This window comes from Anopheles maculipalpis, chromosome X, assembly GCF_943734695.1.
Source record: "Anopheles maculipalpis chromosome X, idAnoMacuDA_375_x, whole genome shotgun sequence".
Taxonomy (NCBI): Eukaryota; Metazoa; Arthropoda; class Insecta; order Diptera; family Culicidae; genus Anopheles; species Anopheles maculipalpis.
In genome coordinates, this window is record NC_064870.1 from 2096522 (window position 1) to 2116262 (window position 19741).

The 19741-nt window shown below is 44.2% G+C and overlaps 3 protein-coding genes across 4 annotated transcripts in view; all 3 read right to left on the minus strand.

Moving 5' to 3' along the window:
* LOC126559422 (transmembrane protein 41 homolog) overlaps window positions 1–19741 on the minus strand; it is a 452775-nt gene that overhangs the window by 333322 nt on the left and 99712 nt on the right. The window lies entirely within an intron of this gene.
* Window positions 1011–19741, minus strand: part of LOC126557510 (facilitated trehalose transporter Tret1) — a 259197-nt gene continuing 240466 nt past the window's right edge. Inside the window, exons 2-3 of the mRNA XM_050213309.1 lie at window positions 1936–2555; window positions 1011–1859 (exon numbers count right to left, since the gene is read on the minus strand). Of these exons, the coding sequence (XP_050069266.1) occupies window positions 1011–1859; window positions 1936–2541 (1455 nt within the window). The 5' untranslated portion in view covers window positions 2542–2555. The remainder of the gene's footprint in view (window positions 1860–1935; window positions 2556–19741) is intronic.
* Window positions 12834–16815, minus strand: LOC126556979 (double-stranded RNA-specific editase B2-like). Its single transcript, XM_050212610.1, has 4 exons — window positions 16729–16815; window positions 13999–14236; window positions 13112–13731; window positions 12834–13037 (listed from the first exon to the last, which is right to left on the minus strand). Exons 1-4 carry the CDS (start codon window positions 16813–16815, stop codon window positions 12837–12839), a joined length of 1146 nt encoding a protein of 381 aa, XP_050068567.1. The 3' UTR covers window positions 12834–12836.

Here is a 19741-nt window from a genome sequence, read left to right on the forward strand (position 1 = left end):
GCCCTAAATCCCAGATGTAAACAAAATCCCCTAGCTGTCATTGCCTATCTTTGATCATTTCTGTTGTTAACGTTTATTGAAAGCTTGTTTGGTTTGATGCTTGAACTATGAATGGCTGGTATTCCAAAACTAGTTTTTTTCAATCGAAACTTGAATTCTTTGCATATTACGAATGGTATATTCATCTGCACTGACTGGTACAGGTAGCAAATGTTGAAGAATGAGCTTGAAGTTTAATAAATTTTTTTTTAAACAAGATAAATTTTTTTTTGCTCTTTGTAAAATATGCTAATAAAGTGTCAATAAAAGTATTCTTTTGTGGACCAATTCAGCTCATCGATTAATCGTCCGCCCTTAAATTTGCTGTCTCAACTCTGCACAAATTGTCTTACAAATTTTTACGCACGGTAGCTCTTATTATTTGTTTTACCTGTGATCGACGTATCGAGTAAAATGTTGAGAGCTGCTTATAGATTTCGTTAATACATTTGTGATTTGAAGTAAAATTTTCATAGCCAAAATGCGTCACTGTATCTCAGGCGGCTCAGGCCGTAGCAAATACTGATCATTTCTGCATTAAAACGCGGCGAAAGCTCTTTTCGTGATCAAATGTTATAGTTCATATATTTACGTCCTTTATTTCTAATGCAGAATGTTGCTTTAAATTACACCGTTTCTCTTTATTAACATACGCTCAATATAATTGATACATTGCTTCCTAGTTGACTCTCTTAGCTAATCAATACAATACGGTACAATCAGTCACTGCTGATTATCGCGACCAGCAGTCGCGTGCTTTTACAATGGCATTGCGTTTCTTCGGCACGGTTCCGCTTCGAACCGTTAGCCCAAAAAACCTGCCGTTTTTTTATCACATCGATAGGGCACGACGTTTGCAAGCTGCACAGAAAGTATACCGCACGTCGTCGTTGTCGTATCATCTACACAAAACTAAAAACCCTTCCGGATTATATTAAAAAAAATAGTGTTGGGGAGCGTGTGTCCCAGTCTTATGCTATCGGCTGTTCCCGCTCGTCTTCTCGTGCCTCTGTGCTGTTCTGTTCCGTGTTAAGCTTCTCACCGGCCAGTATTCGCTGGATGTCGCTCAACGATTTGCCCTTCGTTTCCGGTACCATCACAAACACGAACACCGTACCAAGAAGCGAGATGCCGGAGAACAACCAAAACACGCCCGCTTCGCCCATCGCATCCTTTAGGTTGGTAAAAACTTTCGTCACCAGAAACGCAAGCAGCCAATTGAACACGCCCGCCACCGGGCTCGCAAACGCTTTCACATTGTTCGCAAACAGTTCGCCTACCATCAGCCACGGGACGGGCCCGTAACCGATCGAGAACATCGCAATGAACAGACAGACCGCCAACACAGCCAACCAGCTCAGATCATCCACTTTGGCGGGATCGTCCTGCTTAAGCTGGAAGTAAACTGCCAGCAGAATCGTCGAAACGGCCATCATAAAATCGGACACGAGCAGCAAAATACGCCGGCCAACCTTGTCAACCACGGCGGACGCCAGCAGCGTTGCAACCACCTGTATACCACCGACGATGATCGAGGCCGAGCTCATCTCATTGCCACCGTTGGCACTGGCAAAAATGGATGAATTGTAGAAAATGACCGCATTAATGCCGGACAGCTGCTGGAAAAACATCAGCCCGAGCGAGATGATCAGCGCACGGATCGTTGCCTTCTGCCGGAACGCAACCAGCATCGGTATCGCTTCCGATTTGACCTTTTCGTCCGCCTGCTTCAAGTCTTCTATTTCTGCCGCCTCATCGTACTGTGCGCCACGGAGCCATTTCAGCGAGGTCGATGCTTCACTGTAACGGCCCTTTTCCACCTGCAAGAAAAAAAGGACCCACAACGTGTGATTAAATGTCTCCCCTGCGCGGACACACGCGGTGCGTATCACTTACGAAATAGTACGGACTCTCGGGCATGAAGAAAAAGATGACACCGAACGCTAGCGGTATTACGCCACAGATAATACTGAGAACCTGCACGTCCACCCCAGAACCAACCGCGTACACAAACAGGATGCCCACCGTTACCATCAGCTGGAAGAACGTACCGAGCGTGCCGCGGATGGACGGTTGGGCAATTTCCGCCGTGTAGGTCGGTGCCGCCACACAGAACGCACCACCGCCGACGCCAAGGAAGAATCGGCCCACCATCATCATGGCCACGTTCTCGGCGAAGATTATCAGCAACCAGCCGAGCACGAGCGGCAACACCATCGACAGCATGGACCATTTGCGGCCAATCAGCTTCATCATGTACCCGATCGGGAAGCACATTACGGCCGCACCCAGGTTCGAGATCGAACCGATCCACGAAAACGCTTCGTCCGAGATGGGAAACCCATATTCGCCCTTCTCCGTCAGCGGTTTGTCGGTCGGTGCGGTCCAGCCGAGAAACGTACCGGCGGCCAGTGCACCGCCGGATGCTGCCAGTCCGGCAATGTATTGCGGCAGTTTGCGGCCCGATTCGCCAGCCACATTGTTCACCACGAACTTGGACATTGCGTCGCGCGCCTGCAGAAAAGAAAGGAAGGAAGGCATACATGGGTAAATGTGCAACGGTAGATCACTTCATACCGACGAGTATATTACATTTTCCTCCGTGCCATAGCCGGACCGATTCGCTGGCAAAGCGGGTGTTATGAGTGGTTCCGTTTCTTCGCGGTCCGACATGATGTTTACACTATTTGTATTGGCAGTGGAACGGTATCAACGGTTCCAACAACCCACAGTACTGTACTGTTTCTGTATCACAACAAAATAGCTATTGGTTTTTGTTGTTGTTTACGTTTGCTTTGACATCTGGAATTTAGTACAAATGGTCGCTGATAACACTCCCACAGGGTGGTTCGTGTCAGCGAGCACCTACATTTTAAAGCCGCTCCATACGAAGCGCAACTCTGATTTTACGAAAAAAAAGGAAAGCTATGAGTTTTGTATGGAAATGTGTCAAAAATCGATAGCATTTCAAAAAAAAGGCATATTGCGATGGAAGTTGCGCTTTAGTGTTTTTCCCGCCGCGAAAGTAGCACAGTTCGCACAGAACATTTTTGAAACTGTTATAATGTCGCCGTTACGTGTGACTACATTCTGACTGTCTTTACAATAATTATGCGTCGCAAAAAACAATGTAGGAAATATGGGGGTTTTTAAATGAATATTTTAATAAATTTGAATGTAAATATTCCACATAAATCTGAAAACAACTTGACCAGCATCCCTAGAGCACCGGGGAGAAAGCAATCAAGCTTTTAATAGAATGTGCTGCGCGAAGAAGTATATTTTAGTGTCAATTAAACTACTGGTAGAATATTTATTGATATTTCACCGCTATATGCTGCTTTATTTACATCAAACGACTGCTGCCGGCTGATCTATTTTCGATAATCTCGTCGCGATTTTCTTAAGCAAAAAAATACACATAGCGGGAAAGTTCTGATTTGACAGCGGGAAATTCGCGATAAACAGCCATCTAGAAGCACCCTCAGACTGTTTGCTGCTGCAGTAATTATTGTGTACAGCAATGCATTGTGAACAAGCAAATGTTTGGTGATCAAAATAGAGATAAATAACAACAAAAAAACACAACTCCACTTGAGAACATTTGTATTTGCCATGCTTGATTGTGCAGTGTGCTTAAGTCGATTGTTTGCTGTGGCAATTAATATTTAATTACCAACTCGATCACAGTATCATTAAAAACGATGATTTTCGAAGCAAATAATTAACAAATTTTTTAACAAAAATAATGCTTAAAGTACGTGCACATTACCTACTGCGCAGTACGTAAAGACCAAATTGTACGCATCTTTATCGTTTTTTTTTTCTTTCATCAAAAAAATCCAGACAATCCTATGCTGCAACGGTGTACGTGTGTGTGCAGAGAAAATTGGGATGATTTACTGTGTGACAGAAGCACATGCCAACAACAGGGATGTTTAACGAAACGGCGCAGCTGCAAATTTTGCGCTTATTTTTCCTCATACCACTCTGAGCATGATATCAACACCAATGGAAAACATGCGATTAAGCAAAACACTTTATTTACCCATTTGTACACACTCCTGCCATCGTTTGCTACATTTGCAAACGATATGTAATTGAACAATAAACATTGGACATTTTGGTAGCCCAATGCGGACCTGCTAGACCGACAATGGAGGACGTTAAAAACCCCCCGCCGAAACATTTGACGAGCATGTTTTGCTATGCCTTCTATGACACAATTACTAAACGTTTATCGTCTGACTACGTTCCCGGTTAAAAGCAACAGTTAGCGGTTGACAATGCAACGACACCACCCGATACTAGCACGTGTAGCTTTAATTGTGAGTAACAAACGACACCAAAAAAAAGCCCCCCGAGTTAACAAACGATACAATGAAACGTTGCACGTTTGACAGAGTATCGCATCGCTGAAGAGTGATTTCGATACATGTCGCTCGAACCAAACGAGCGACCGAATAGCGCCCGAAGACGATAAGAATCCTTCAATTGTTGCTAACGCCCGAGGGTATGCAATTTCAATTATCATATCGCGGTAAATATTTAATACCAATAGAGCCCAACCAATCTAACAATCACACTCTGTTGCGGATAGATATTTCCACAGCTGCTCGATATTGGTTTCCACTCCTCTCCTCCCAGTTCAATTTGCAGCCCCTTTCTTCGGTTAAAGCCCTAACCAATGGAGAAAATGCATTGCCCTATCTGCACGCTTTCTGCACATTCATCCTCGCATATGGGTTGCGTTTTCACTGAAGGCACGCAAAACTGCATCTATTTCTATCGCTGCAATGCCGCTAGCAGGCGAGTGCATTCCATCCACTTTCCAACCAATCTCGCAGATATTAGATTCCGATAGCAGTGCGCTGCCGCTGCCGTTGCTCTCTAGCAATGTTTGGCCAACCCGCTGATATAATGTGATGGAGACGTTGTAAATAGTGCAACGCCGTAACACGCACACACACACACAAACATAAGCACACTGCTGGGGGTGCGACGGGGCGAATGCAACGGAAGTGCATTGGTAAGTCGGGAAGTTAACACGAGAAACGGATTTGCAGTGGAAAACAGTTGTTTGACTTCCGCCTGGACCGGATTGCAACAACCAGTTAGTTTAACTCACCCGCTTTAACATCGTCTGTACCATCGTTGACTTCCCAGGGTACGCTGGTTTGCCGTTTGCACGTGTGTTGATTGATAGAGAGTTGAGACAACAGTTCCAAACACAGCCACACAATTGCCAAAAAGCAGGCCAAACAAAAAAACACTTTTTGCAGTAATGTCCACAAATGATCCCACTTTATTCCTGATGCAGCTGTATTGCGAGTCTAAGAGGTAACGCGTTTTAACCAAATATGCGCAGCACTGCAGCCGGTTGCAGTCGGTGTAGCTTGTCGGACTTCCGTCGAGGAACTAAAAGACGGCGTTCGCTGTCAACCTAAGTGTAGCTCGGTTCGTGCAAAACCAAACGATCGCGCGCGCCCGCCTGATCCCCACGATCAGTGAAACCCCGTGGAAGTCCAGCGTGTGCTCCAAAGCGCAGATGTGTGTATGTGTAGAGAGAGAGAGAGAGAGAGAGAGAGAGAGAGAGAGAGAGAGAAAAAGAGCGGGGCCAGTTTTTCCACACTCGGCACGTTTCGGAGTGGGAGTAGACCGCGTGGTGCATCAAACGGTTGTCGATTTAATTTACGGCGACTTTTGTTGGAGCGAGCTTCACAAAAAAAACCACAACAATAAAAACTACAACATCTTGTTTACAACTATTTTGATGTTTGCTTTTCGCCCCCATACAAATTGAAAGAGCATCGAACGTTTACTAATGGAAAATTGTTCAATGGAGTTGAGGTTGTTTATAATGGGTGATTCGGTGGAAACAGTTAGTATTTTTTTCTATTGCTGGTATGTTCATATTTGACCACTTTTATTGATACTATTACAAACACAATTGCCTGTACATCGACTAGAAAGGGACTACTGGGCCCATTCACACAGCCTGTCCAGATATTAAGTCTCATCTGGACCTAGGACATCCTGTATGCGGAATTGATTAGCGAGCAAAAAACGTATCAAGTCCAGAAAGCCAGAAATGGCAGTTTAAGACCTCTTGAGATGTCAACACAAGAAACAGTTTCTTGGGCCAATAACTCTAGGCGAATCGTTGGTCAATTTGATATCGTAACCTAGTCCTGTATCCGGACTATCCTCCCAAATACGTTTAAATTTAATAGAAGGAAAAATTGCGTGTTTTTCGAAGTTGTAATGTAAGAGCAAACAGTTTAAATAGCTCCGAAAATCGCACAAATATATCAACATTCTGAGGTATTCACTCGATCGGCTCCCACTACTTATTGCCGCTCTGTAATCACCTCCAAAAACTTATCAACCGGCACGCTTAGGTCTCGTGCACCTGCAACCGACCAAAACAAAGCAAAACAAAACTTATAATAATGCTCCATCCTAGATGAGAGATGGTTTACAGTGACCATCGACCACATTCGCCATACCATAATCTTATTTTTTTTAACCGGAAGTGATTCGCTCGATCGCACCACACGACCCTGCACCGGACGCCATCTTTGCCTATGGTCAAACCGTTTCCTTCCGAAGCTCCCTTTCCAATTTGGCTCACCAAGCCGATCCGATCTGCAAACATCGGCTATGGCCTTCGGACAATGCCAAGGTCACGGCGGCTTGATTGTCCGAGGTAGTAGAGACGAGCGGTGCGCGCCTGTGTGCGCTTTTCTTGGTTTCTTTCGCTTAGCACCGAGAGTGCAATTTCTGCTGGAAAACCTTTATCCGAGCAAGTAACCGTTACTATAGAGTTGTTAGTTTGTCTCTTTAAAATGTACGAACGTATCATGCATACGACGCTCTGATACGATGGTAGAATATTTATATTGCGTCCGAGGCAAACCAGCTTAGTATGTATCAACCAGACCGGACGTATTAAAAACGAAGTCATCGACCGCAAATGTACACTTTTTTCTCGCATTGATGCATTGGCATTACGCGACTACGTCGGCTAACGATTTTTGCTGTGCATCTTCCGTAGATCAGAGCATGTTGACGGCCATGTTGGACTCTAGGACATAGTAACCAAACAAAAAACTGGGTCAAAACCAAAATACTCAAAACCAAAACACTGAAAGCGTTAGTAAATCATTCGCCAATGTTTCATGCCCACTTCAGTGCCTGAAGTTTGGCACGTCCCTCTGTAAGTACACCCAAATGATAATGGTACATCGATTCTTCGATATTGCTATATTGCAGGCGCCCCAGCAGAGTGTCATGATTGTGTGGATGTTTCGATTTCACCACCATTTCGCCTGACCGATCCCATAGATAAGTAGTATCCGCAAAAAAAAAACAAACCACTAAGGCAATCAATTAATCATGACACTACACGTGCCATAATCTTTATGCTCTTCATACACCATCGGTGTTATGGAGGTACAAACAATTGACCATATTTTCCTTCTTTTTTTTCACACCCTTCTGATACATCTCTGTTGACATTTGCCGACCCATCAAAACAGTATCTCCGTCGATTAATCCCTGTGTTCCAATCTCTTCCGCCCTGCTGCTGCAAGTGTGCCTGCTTCGATAGGGGTTTTTTGCGATAATGGACAAACTATCGGGCATCCGGCTTCATAACATTCTTTTGAAGTTTCCAACCAGTGCTGGCATTGCCGGGTGTTGGTGGTGGGAAGAAAGGGCAAACCAATCAATGGCAGCCTGGGATCATTGGAATAGTGGTGCGATGAGTAATGAGCGCCATATTAAGTTGGAACACTAGTCTCACAAGTAGTGTCGTTCTTGGGAAAGCGAAATGATGCTATAAACGTATCAGAGTTCTTACCATCTTGCCCATCGATAGAGTGCTCGGAGTTCGATTGAATCCTTCAGAAGAACTTACGACCTGCTCAAAGAGTCCCCCCCCCTTCCCCCCTGCAAAGACCAATCTAAGATATCACCCCCAACGCTTTCATCGTACCGATTCTTGGTCTCGGTAGGTGCAGATTGTGTCAGTCTCTTTTTTTTTTTGTACCATTATTACGGCATTGTTATTAAGATAGTCACCGCGCTCCAGTTCGTTTCCATTATCAACTCGTAAAGATTACAAAAAGGATGTAGGATTTAGATACCGGTGGCCCTTTTTTATCGCTGTGCAAGTATCGCTCTATACAAACCTCCAACAAGGTTGTGCACGAAAAATCTAGCCTTTCTTTGCTGGAGAGGGTGAGGTCAGCTTCGCAAGATAGACCTGAAGGGGGAATATACAACCATTTCTCTCAGGCGCGCTATCACCACCACCGCCTCCATTTTAATGCCGGCCGGACCTAACACTATCGCATTCTAGAACGAGCGATTCGGAACAATCAGCGCTGCGTTTCTGGTTTTGTTTCTTTGCTGATAGGAGAGGATTGGAATGCTTATGATCGCCATTTCCGACACCCCCATAAACTCCCACCTCCGTCCTTTTTTTTCTGCCACCATACGCGAGATAAGTGGTCGATCTTCGCTTGCCGATACGGGATTGAGTAAGTTTGACAATTAACAATGCGCCCAATTATCAATCCGCTTTCAGACGGGACGACGAAGGTGACATCCCGAGGCCATAAATAATGTAATATAGACGTGGCCATTGTTTGTACAACCCTTCAGCCGGGTAAGTGTTGTGCGGAATGAAGCGCTTTTTCTTACATCATCAGGCGTACGCACCCTGGTTATCTCGCCCATCATCCCGGTGTGGTGAATGAAGGTGACATTCTCAGGATGGATGTTACCCAAGACGAACGTTTAAACTGGACCGTCCGGGGGTGTACGTTACACCTCCAATCGTTCGAGTTTTACTACTGATAATTTGACTGTCAATGAGGCATTGGAACCAGAATGGACAAGCGTCGGGAGCGAGAAGCAAATACACACGGAGCGAGAAGCGTGTCCCGGTACACGGGACCGATTTGGAACCTGACGTTGATGTAGTGTGTTGTTGGTGACCGCAAATGGTCAACTCAATGATGTTTTGACGATAACGGTGCAACGACGATAACGGTAGAACGCGTACCTCGCTTTGCGTGCCCGTTTTTTTTTTTCGCGCCAACCCTCGCTGCACACTTGCAAGTACCGGTGCGCGGCAGTAATTTCGCGAGGTCATCTGCCATTTGTTGCAACGGCTCTGTATGTCCAGCTCGGCTCGGTAACAGTTTCACTCTCGTATGCCACCTAAGCATACACATAGACAAATCGAGGTACGAACGAATAGTCTGGGATTTGGGGATTTCAATCTACACGGCCCCCATAGATTCTTGGTACTTCCCAAAGCTCTCGTCTTGGTAAATTTTTGTCGCAAAACATCTCAGACATCGCTGCATTTTAATTTGTTCGCGAGACATGACTTCTTGCATTGAATGGCAAACCACACGGGAATCCCACACTTTACGAGCAACGCATGATATCCGAACGTTGGCAGGTGGAATTTCAGAGACATTAAACTGGAATTGGGTGATTTTCTTTGCCACACACGGCCAAGCCGTTCCTCGGCTTGGAGACTTTAGCAGGCATATCATTAAAAGCGAAGCGATGCAAACAGACTCCGGTGCTGTGCCTTTGGGTGTTTCCAACACTAAAAGAGCCACACAAACAAGCAAAAAATAAACCCCCCAAACAAATAAAATACCAACAAGGTGCACTGAGAAAATGGCAAACTTGAAGAAATTATGTGCAGTCCACCTATATAATGATCGAAGGGCTCGGGCTTGCTGAAAATGGGCGACTAAGAGATTGCGATGATTTTGTAGTTCAATGACATGATTGGCGCTGCACCGTTGCGTTCCCGGATCGTACGATCGATAATTGCCGCAATTGCCTAAGGGTTGCACTACAGCGACTTCATCCCGGTTGGTTGGCACTCAGCCCATCTGAAGGACAAATGAAAGTTGCCTAACTGGAGGCGCGTCCTCTGCGGTGCCGTTGAACTACACTGCGAGTGGCACCAGATACGCCCTTGGTTCCAGATATTTCGCTCCCCCGACAAGGAAGCATAATCTTTTGCAAACCCAACTTCTTTTCCACTCCACCAACACACACACACGCTGGAGAAGAATTTTTCTTCTGTGCGACCTTGAACAACGTCAATTAAAACAAAAGCATCCAAACCAACCGGTTCGGGCCGAGTGCAGTTCCAATGTGGCACCCACCCCAAGCCACGGAATACCATTTTCTGGGGTTTCCACTTCCTTTGCGTCTATCCACGCGTTCTTATACCATGCTCGTGCCTAGCACGGCTGATTGCGCAGCAAGCGCGGGTTTTGGCGCAAGCAGCTTTGTGGAATAAATTGGAATAAATAAATGGTATCATTACCGAGCAGAACACGTGAATTCCGGCACTAGTCCGAAAGTGTTAGTCCATTAACGGCCAGCAGGTATGTTGGGGTTAGAGTGGCCATAACTCGCAGAACAGCTTCCCAGATAATCCTATTCGGAGGATAATTTCAACGCAATCAAGAGTCGAATGAAGGTCATGGCGGATGTAATGATAACTTCAACGTGAGGCACCGATACTGTAAACTCACCCCTTCCTTTTAATGGTCAACCACGGTTTAATTTTTTTTTTTTTGGGAATTTTAATTGACATTTCGATTCTAAAGTTTCATGCGACACCTAAACTTCTTGCGTACTACATTACGTGAACCTGTGTCCGTGATTCGTTATCGTTTTAAGTTGCTCGGTAAGAGTTAGTATCTTACATTTGACTTTTCTAGACGTGAGTCTTGATGCTCACGTACCCAAGCAACCATATGCATCTCTCCTCATCAATCAATTACCTTTTGGCCTGTTAGTAGCGCACCGTTTGCGTATGTTTATTGCAGAGCACGTCCGACAGCACCACGCACAAAACAAACCACCGTATGTACGGTAAGTGTTCGCCGATAAAGATCTTACACACTGTAGCTGGAACCACTGCCAGATGATCGACTTTGAACACAACAGTACTACCGCACCAAGGGCACAAGTTGATCGAAGAAAGGCATCCAACCGGGCACTGAAACCCTGCCACACCGGTCGCGTCCGTTTTACTGGTGGTTTGTTGCAAAGATTATCAAACCCCCTGAGAGGCCGTCGGGTACCCGTGGTTTCCGGTTGCCTGCTGTCGTTGTCGTCGTCGTCAAACACCGATACGGCCAGCTGAATGGTCCATCCGTACGCAACAGCGTAGTGGGCATCCCTTATCGAAGATAATTTCCATCGTATCAATACTCGAAGCCAATAATTGAGTCTTATCAAATGGGTTATTCAGAGCGCACCAGCACCCTCCCATGTACCTTCTTCACTGAGCGCTGGCATTGTTTTTGGTTTGGGGTTTTCTTCTTTTTTTTTTCAATGCTTTTGCGCAAAGGACGATTACATCTGGCTGGTGGATGGGGACTATCTAGGGGGTGATGAAGCGTTCAAATATCTTTATACACTCCTTGCGGTTATCATCGGTAACCTTTTTCACCTGCTTCTCCTTCTCCTTCTCCTCCTCCTCCACGTCCTGTGTGCCCCATTACCACATAGAGGTTTCCAATATTGTGTAGTTTATAGACGACCTATAAATATTTCCCAGACAGCGGCCCAATACGATATCTACAAGCCTGCGAATGCTCCCTTTGATATGCACACTTTACATTTGCAGCGCTTAATTGCTTGCCCTCGGGGACCCTAAATGTCAATCACAGAAATCACTATGCGACTTGAAAGAGGCGTATTGGATCTTTTGTTATGCTGTAGTCTTTTATTTTTTTATTTTGCTGCAATTCGATTGCAAGATTACATCATTTACAGCTGTTCTTGAAAGCGGTTTTACAATATCTCTCTCACCACCAGTGCATTTCGAAAATTCGAGAATGTGGCATGCAGCTGTTTAGGTGTGCCATTTATTTTAACACTGTTGGTTCCCGGGGTTTTAATCTCTATACAACAAATCTTACCCCAGAGATCCGCCCGGTTAAGGACCACGAGCTTGCTGAGCTGTACGGCGAAGGCCGGCAGGATGCGATGGCTGGGGCATGTTATGAGGACGGCGGCCTAGTTCCCCACCAAGAAGGTATTCATCGGCGACCCCCACAGGGAGCATCGGGAAGCACAGCGAGGATCAGGTGAAGTGGAACCTGTCGGAGATCGGGCACCTACATGGATGGGAAACTGCCGCCAGGAATCGACTATCCTGGAGAATTATTGTTCACTGGGCCATGTCACAACGACGTGCACTATAGTGAGCAGGCCAACAAGAGAGTGAGGGAGATAAATACGGATTTCCTAGCCCATTTGCCCCCAAAGGAATCAACAATCACGATTCTTATAATATTGTAGCGATCCATGTATTTATCTATCTTACAGTTTTTTTTTTATTTTATTAATTGGAATTGTATATTATCTTCATGTCTTCCGGGATGAAATATGCGGAGGGAGTTCGTCTGTTCACAGTCACGATAAAACCTATTACACCCCCTAATGTTCGTGTTACACAGTACAATTTCCTCTTGTTTTATATTCAAAATCTCGTTTAATCTGAGTTTCCGCCAAACCCTACGCTGCACTTTTCGAATTATGTTTTTTTCTTTTCTTCTGAGATAGTGCCAGATGTGACAAGAAACAGGCTAGAGAACTCTCCTCTGTGCAACACGGACATACTCGTTTGCCCACCTGTCTGTTTGTAGTAGGGCGGCTGGTATCGTGTTCGGTACAGTAAGACGTTACATGCAATTTAAATATACACCACTTGAATGTATAGTGACAACGTGCGAGCTCTAACCATTCAGCACACTCTCATCAAATACGACACCGAACAGGTCCTTACAGGCATCGATAGCTGCCGCCTTTCGGGCTAGCTTCTTCGAGCGGCCCTTGCCGATGAAGTAGCGACCGTCAGACCGCAAACCGGCTATAAACTCTCGGTTCAGCTGATCGTTGTTCGAGCCGAGATCTTCGTACGAAATTTGTGGTCGCATCTATAAAAAGATACAGCAAAATCATTATATTACATCCCTCGTGCTCCCTGTATTTGGTGTAAGTTCGAACTTACGTATGCAAACAGTGCAGTCGGATGGCGCGTGCTTGCGTTTGGCGGCAGATCGGCTACAGTTTTGGTCACCTTTGGCATGATCGACGTACCGGCACCGTTCTCGGCCGATGCCGGTGCCGATGTGGCCGCTTTTGCCCGGGACGTTTTGACAAACGGCACCTCGAACCCTTCCGATTCCCACTGCGTAAACAGTTTGTGCAGCGCAAACGCAGCCAAATGCTCCATCGGCAAGTCCTCGGATTCAACGCATTCCATCGGTTCGGGTTCGGTCTTGATCGCTGGTGCTCCGTCCACCTGGTCAGCGGTGGTAGCGGTGGTGCCGGGCTGCTGCTTTGGCTGTGCCGTTGTTGTTCGCTGCTGCTTGACCCGTGACATCTGCGCAAAGATCAGATCGCGCAACGCCTTCTCCGATGCTTTCGCTTTCGCTAGGTTCTTATTCGGAGCGGTTGCCTCGTACTTGACATTGTTGATGATGATTTCCGCCTTTGATTCCTGACCATTTGTGTTCACGGTAAACTCCGCCATGCCTGGACCCTGCAGCTCATGCAATGCCACGATCGCATTTTTCGGCATTAACAATTTGCGGAGCCGGCGCAGCTGTCGTGCCTTGCGTTCCTTTTCTGTATGGTGGAAGAGGTAACAGATTTTTCATTACAATTTGCTTCATTCCAAAAAACAAATATACTTCGCGAGGGAAAGGATTGTTACGGCGGTGGGATCATTCGTTTTAGACAATCCGATCATTGTATGAGATTTGTAATTTAGCTTTGATTGATCTCTCATATTTGCGCAGTGTTTGTAATCATTTCCCATTGTTGCTTGCGTCTAGCAATTTTTAAAGTTTGTGGGCCCATTGAGGATTAAAAAAATCTAAACTAGAAACGTACCACTTCTTTTCCGTTCCAACGCATTCAGTGGTTTCTTTATGAAATGTCGCGACTCTTTAGTCCCACCCGGGACACTGCTGCCGCCTTCCTGCGTGGTATCGCTACCCTCGCCACCACTGAACGTGTCGTGTGCCTGCTGCTCCTGATGTTGCTTTTGCTGCTGTCCCTCCGTCATGCTATCCATACTTGTGGGACGCTGGTTGAGCGACGGATCCACGGCCGGATCATTGCCAGGATGCTAACAAAAACAAACAGTGATAATGGATAGATGAATCGTTAACGCCATGATTGCGCGACGCGTTTCCCCCTTTATATCCGGTCATTCTATATTTATGTACATATATATGTGTGTTAAATGTTGTTTCGGGGTTTTGCTAGGGTTTTTGTAGTACAATTTTTTTTAATGAAAATTCCGCTGGAAAACAGCAAACGAAAAGGATTCCTGTTCTGGGATGCCATTGTTCAGGGTTTCCACGTCGCACGCACCCAGTTATGGCAGCGCATGCGCATGCGATGTTGGAATACAACCGAGGGACAGTGAAACAGCTAACTACTGGCACAATACGCGCACGATGTTGTGTATATATGGATGTACGTGTACGTGTGCTATGGCGTATCAAGCACACACAGCTGATGGAGAACAGTGCCACAGGCCATAATGCAACTATTCAGGAATGCTCGAAGGGTCTTGAATACGCATTGTACATCCTGCTGCCTATATCTCACCCACCGCGCACAGCATACTGGTACTACCAGTACTAGGGGGCATTCGCACCAGAAGTTGCGCCAGTTAAGTCCCCCGGGGCGTATCCCGTACTCTCTTGCTGCCGGCACCGTGCCAATAAGTGGTTGCCTGCCGGTGTGATGTGGACCGACTGACATACGCAGATCTCGCTGGCTTCGCACGCGTGCACACACACTCCCCGACAATCACCCGTCCAGAACGATACTTCCCCATCGAATGGTACCGAAACGGAACTTATCAAGGGTGGATGGGATTCGGTTGACTATACTATTTCTAAGCGGCAATACATACGTTACCGGCTCCGCTGGCCCCGTTCCAGACAGGTGAGCCAATCAGAGCGAGCGAAGGGAAGGAAGGATAGGGTACCGATCACATGCGCCTCTAAACGTTGCATTAGCTCCGAAGATGATCCAACCAGCAGCGGCAGGGACGTGCCGGCAAGTGTCAATCAGGTCGAGTCCCGCATATCCACTTGGCGCGCTGTTGTTGATGCTACAGTTCCACGATCATGTGCATAGGAGGGAACATCATTATCATTAGAGCTCGATCCTCCCATGCTCGTCTCTCTTCTGTAAGGTATGGATCGTTTTCCCATGCTTCTTGCTGTCAGCTTACGGGGTTTACAGCAGTTTTTTAACTCTACTAGCAATATATTCAACGCATGACGACTTGGCACACATCCGAAAAACTGTCAGTTGTAAATATACATCTAGATTTTTCCAATCACAACTACAACTCTTAACCTAATCCACTACTATTGCAACAATAGTATACATTTAGCATAACATGAGAGGATTAATCCGTGTCACATCCGAAATGGGCCATAGGCTGAATAACGCCCCCTTCCCACTAACGGGCATCCGGGGATCCTGGTGCTCCCATGCCTGGTGTGTTTTTGCCTCAAGACTATAATCTTCAAGACATCCCGTCAAAGACATCTCTAACATTGATTGAAGATGCAGGTTCAGAATTTGAGCAAGATTTTCTCTTTTTTTTGTCGTAAAGTTCTCCATAATCCTAAAATAATAATATATTTTGTAAAATGAGAAACGGTACATACACATCCGCTGCACACTATTCGTACTTAAGTTCGCTACTTCTTGCCTTAATGACCTTCTAGGGGACGCCGGCCTTATAATAGCTTACTAGACTAGCCGATAGCAGAAAATTGAATAGTAAGTCCTCACTATGGAAGTTCATTTTTATTGCACTAATCCATAGTATATGCTACATGCATACTACAGCTATATCCATGCTATATCCATAGTACATGCTATATCCATAGTATAGCATGCATCCATAGTATAATTCATTTTCAGAATGTTAAAAATGCCGATTTCATTTTCACTGTCATGGTAAAGCGCTTCAAATCGTTTTGCCTACAACATTCCAGAATAATTTCGATCAAAACTACCACACTTTAACGTGCTCATAAACCACAATTTATGAGTGAAGCTAACCGAAGATCGAGAAAAATAGCGAAATCATTAAACGTAATGCCCTGCGATTCGTATTACTGATTTAAAGTGTCAAATTGAAACGAAAACCGAACAATTTGTTACGTTACAAGCGTTAACTTTGCATTTGTAACATATGACGCTGAAAAAACCTCTCCCGTGCCAGCCATGTTTGTTCCATACGGTAGCATTTGCACTACATACTGGGTGTAATATCACATAACGTTTGCGCATGGGAAACTTGGCAATAATCAGAAGAGGTAAAATTGAATTAAAAGGTTGCCAAACCATCATACCAAGCAAACTACTGAAAGGGATACATTTACCGGCTGCCCATAATGCAACGGGTGATGCCGTTCATGAAAAAAGGACATTGCCATAACTAGACCGTGTGTCACGCACACGCACGCACACGAATGAGAGTAACCCTTTTTGTTGATTTTTTTCTTCTACACTAAAATTCACTCCTTTAAAACTAGGTGGTTGTTCAGCTGTGAAAGGTGCGGAATTAGCTCGCCCACTTGATACCTGTGCGTTTTGCATCGTGCTATCGCCTGGAACGAAATGTCGTTTATATTCCGTTTCAATGTTGAGCTTTATTTTATCACCGAACATCGGCACTATTCTTGGTGGTTAACTTTAGACGGAAAGAACAAGTAAAAATCTTTGAAGCAACGGCACATCAGGGACCACAACTGGGTAATAGCCGAAAGAGTGTGGTTTTTCCTTCCAAACCCGGATAACCAGAGTGGCCGAAATATCGATCGATCTTTCGGTCTGTTTATATGGATCGGTTAACTGTTTTATTCATGTACATTACAAAATTTTAATTTCTTTTTCTTCTTCATTAAATTCATGAAGAATTAAATGAATTTAATTTAATTAATTAAATTAATTCATTAAATCATTAATGCAACGTGCATAAACAAGTACAAAACATCAGTTAAAAAAATTAAAACTTTAGTTTAAAAACATTGACTTTATTTCTATACCAAAGTTTTGTAGGTTTATAGTTAACACTTATTCTTGAATTGGTTTAGGTAATAGCATCAAACTGTTTGAAAACTTGCAAAGGAGCCAATAAATTAACATCAAATGATGAGATAAGCGATTAAGTTTAAAAATACAACAGTGGCATGAACTATGGGCTCACCATTTTTAAGGTAAGCTTTTGATTTATGCCATCCCGTACAACCACACCAAGTCTTCACGATCCCCTAGGCATGTGGTACAGTTCCATCGTTTCGATTTTTTCGCATGATAATGTCAACATTTTATATGTGATTAGACAGATAAAAAATAACAGTTTTGGTAGCATGACCAAAATTTGTCAAATCTCATACAAAAGCTCCGGGCCACGGCAAATTTCAAACTGCTAAAATCGATGCGAAACTGTCAAAAAATGTCAAAACTCAGATTTCTAGAATGCTTCTAGGAAAATTTGGCGATTAGCTAGATTGTGTATGCACCAGGATCTCAAAAAGCAATATAAAAGCGAGAAAATTTCACAAACACTCATGAGAACCTTTTTACGAACCTGTTACTAATCATGTTTATAAATCATTATAAGAAACGTTGCTTATCCATCTTAAACGGGAACAATATATCTTTTTGGCTGTCTGGAACATTATCGCGGTTCCTGTATCGAATAAAGGAAAATTTTCTGGAAGTTCTTTTATATTTTGCTTCGCACATGGTGTCGGTACGGTTACATTCATTTCCCATCTCTCTCTGTGCTGAAATCGAATCGGAAAAGCCTCACGCAAGCTATGCTGCTTATTATTGCAAAATATTCTGCTCAACCAATCTCATACTACATCAACGCTCATAAATGTCCTTTTCCCGTCTGTGCAATGTAAACGGATTTTCAACCACAGGTTGATACGTATTGCTAAGCAGTGCCAAGCAGCAAAACAACAAAAAATACCGACAGAAGCATACCCCCAAGTCGACAAATTGTAGATACTTCGCTTGCTAACATAAAAAAAAAAATTTTATATCTAAACGGATTTTACCTAGCATGACAGAACGATGTTTGAACGCATTTGTATATACGTACCGGTTCAAATCTTGAAATCAAATTTTCATGTTTTTGGGATACGATTTTTAATTTTTGTCATTTTAAGGTAAAAACCAAGCAGTTTATGTTTAACCACTATAAAATAAAAATTTTCACTTGGTTTCGCGCACAGAAACTAAGTAATTTCATAAAATAATAATGTAAAAAAGTTTGTTTACATTTTCAACTCTTCAACGGGCTAATATACATTTTCCATATCAATCGCAACGACTTTCGTATCTATTTGGTATGATTTTGTTTCTATTTGTGCTGATTCGCTAAAGTATTCGGGTATTTAATATCAGTGATCGAGGATTTCATAAGCGCTTGCGATATTCGCCAAAGTTGGTCCGCCGCAAGTTATCATTTGCATTTCCTTGTACAGTCATCCTCCAAAATGTTTGCTTGGGCTGTGTTTGTTTTTCCCTCCCGAAAGCTGTTTATTATGACGTTTCAATTTTGACAAGCAAACCAGCGAACGGCCAAGCAGGAAAACGGTTCGCTTATATTGGAAGAGCTATGCAGCCTCCGAGCGCCAATGCAACCCAAAGCCGAACGACATCTTTGGAAACGTAGTCTGCGTCTTTCTGTTGGTTAACTAGTTCTGTTCAGTAATATCGTTAAGAGTTTTGCCGTTGTTGTGGTGAAGTGTTTAATGTGCCCTCCGTTCGCTTAGCCGATTGGGTTTATTCGTTTCGGGAAACGGAGACGCGCACTCATAAAAAAACCTGAGTGGTAAAAATAATTTACGCTTCCTGTGAAAACTTTCGCGCGACCGATTCCGCCATTTTTCTGGTGTTGAAAATCCTCTCGTTCAATATGGAAAATTGTTGATCCTTGGTGGATGGAAAATGGGTTAAAAGTGCACCGTAATCGAGCGATACGTTGCATGAAGTTAGTTTCGTGCAGCCTTTTGCAAGGGTGCAAAGTTGCGAAGTGATAAAAGTATGTCAATGGCGTGCCTTGCGTTAGCGACGCGATAGCGCCGTGATGCCATTTATCAACGAATTTCTAGAAATTAGTGAATCGGGCATTCTTTGCAATTTTTCCGCAATCAAACACTTTACACCTGCAATCAAAACCATTTCATGCTCAATATCAATCAATAGAAAAAAGAGTTGTTAAATAAAAGACACGTAACACTTATGCGTGTCCTGTGTGTTGGTAGCTGGTAGCAACACAAACACATACCGAAACGCTTTTTTAGGATATAAAAGTAGATTAGCGAAAGGAGCCTTAATCTTTGGTAACGAAAAAAAAAAAAATATTGCAAAACGTTTGAGGTAAATGTGTGCTTTTTCTTTTACATTGCCTTTAAAACATATTAACAGCTCTTAGAAGGAACGGGAGTCTAATGTATGCTGACTAGTGGTAGGAACTCTGGAGTGGATTAATGAATCCACTCTGACCCGGACGTATAAAAGCTGGAGTATAGGTCGGAAAAAATCCGGCGTAATTACTCCGGAGAGAAGCAGAATTTTC

Excerpts from the sequence above, each read along its gene's own strand:
- LOC126556979 (XM_050212610.1), bottom strand. The coding sequence starts at position 16,815 with ATGTTCGGTGATAAAATAAAGCTCAACATTGAAACGGAATATAAACGA. Across the intron at positions 14,237-16,728 it reads GCACGATGCAAAACGCACAG|CATCCTGGCAATGATCCGGC; the intron begins GTATCAAGTGGG and ends TGTTTTTGTTAG. Across the intron at positions 13,732-13,998 it reads GTTGGAACGGAAAAGAAGTG|AAAAGGAACGCAAGGCACGA; the intron begins GTACGTTTCTAG and ends TCCACCATACAG.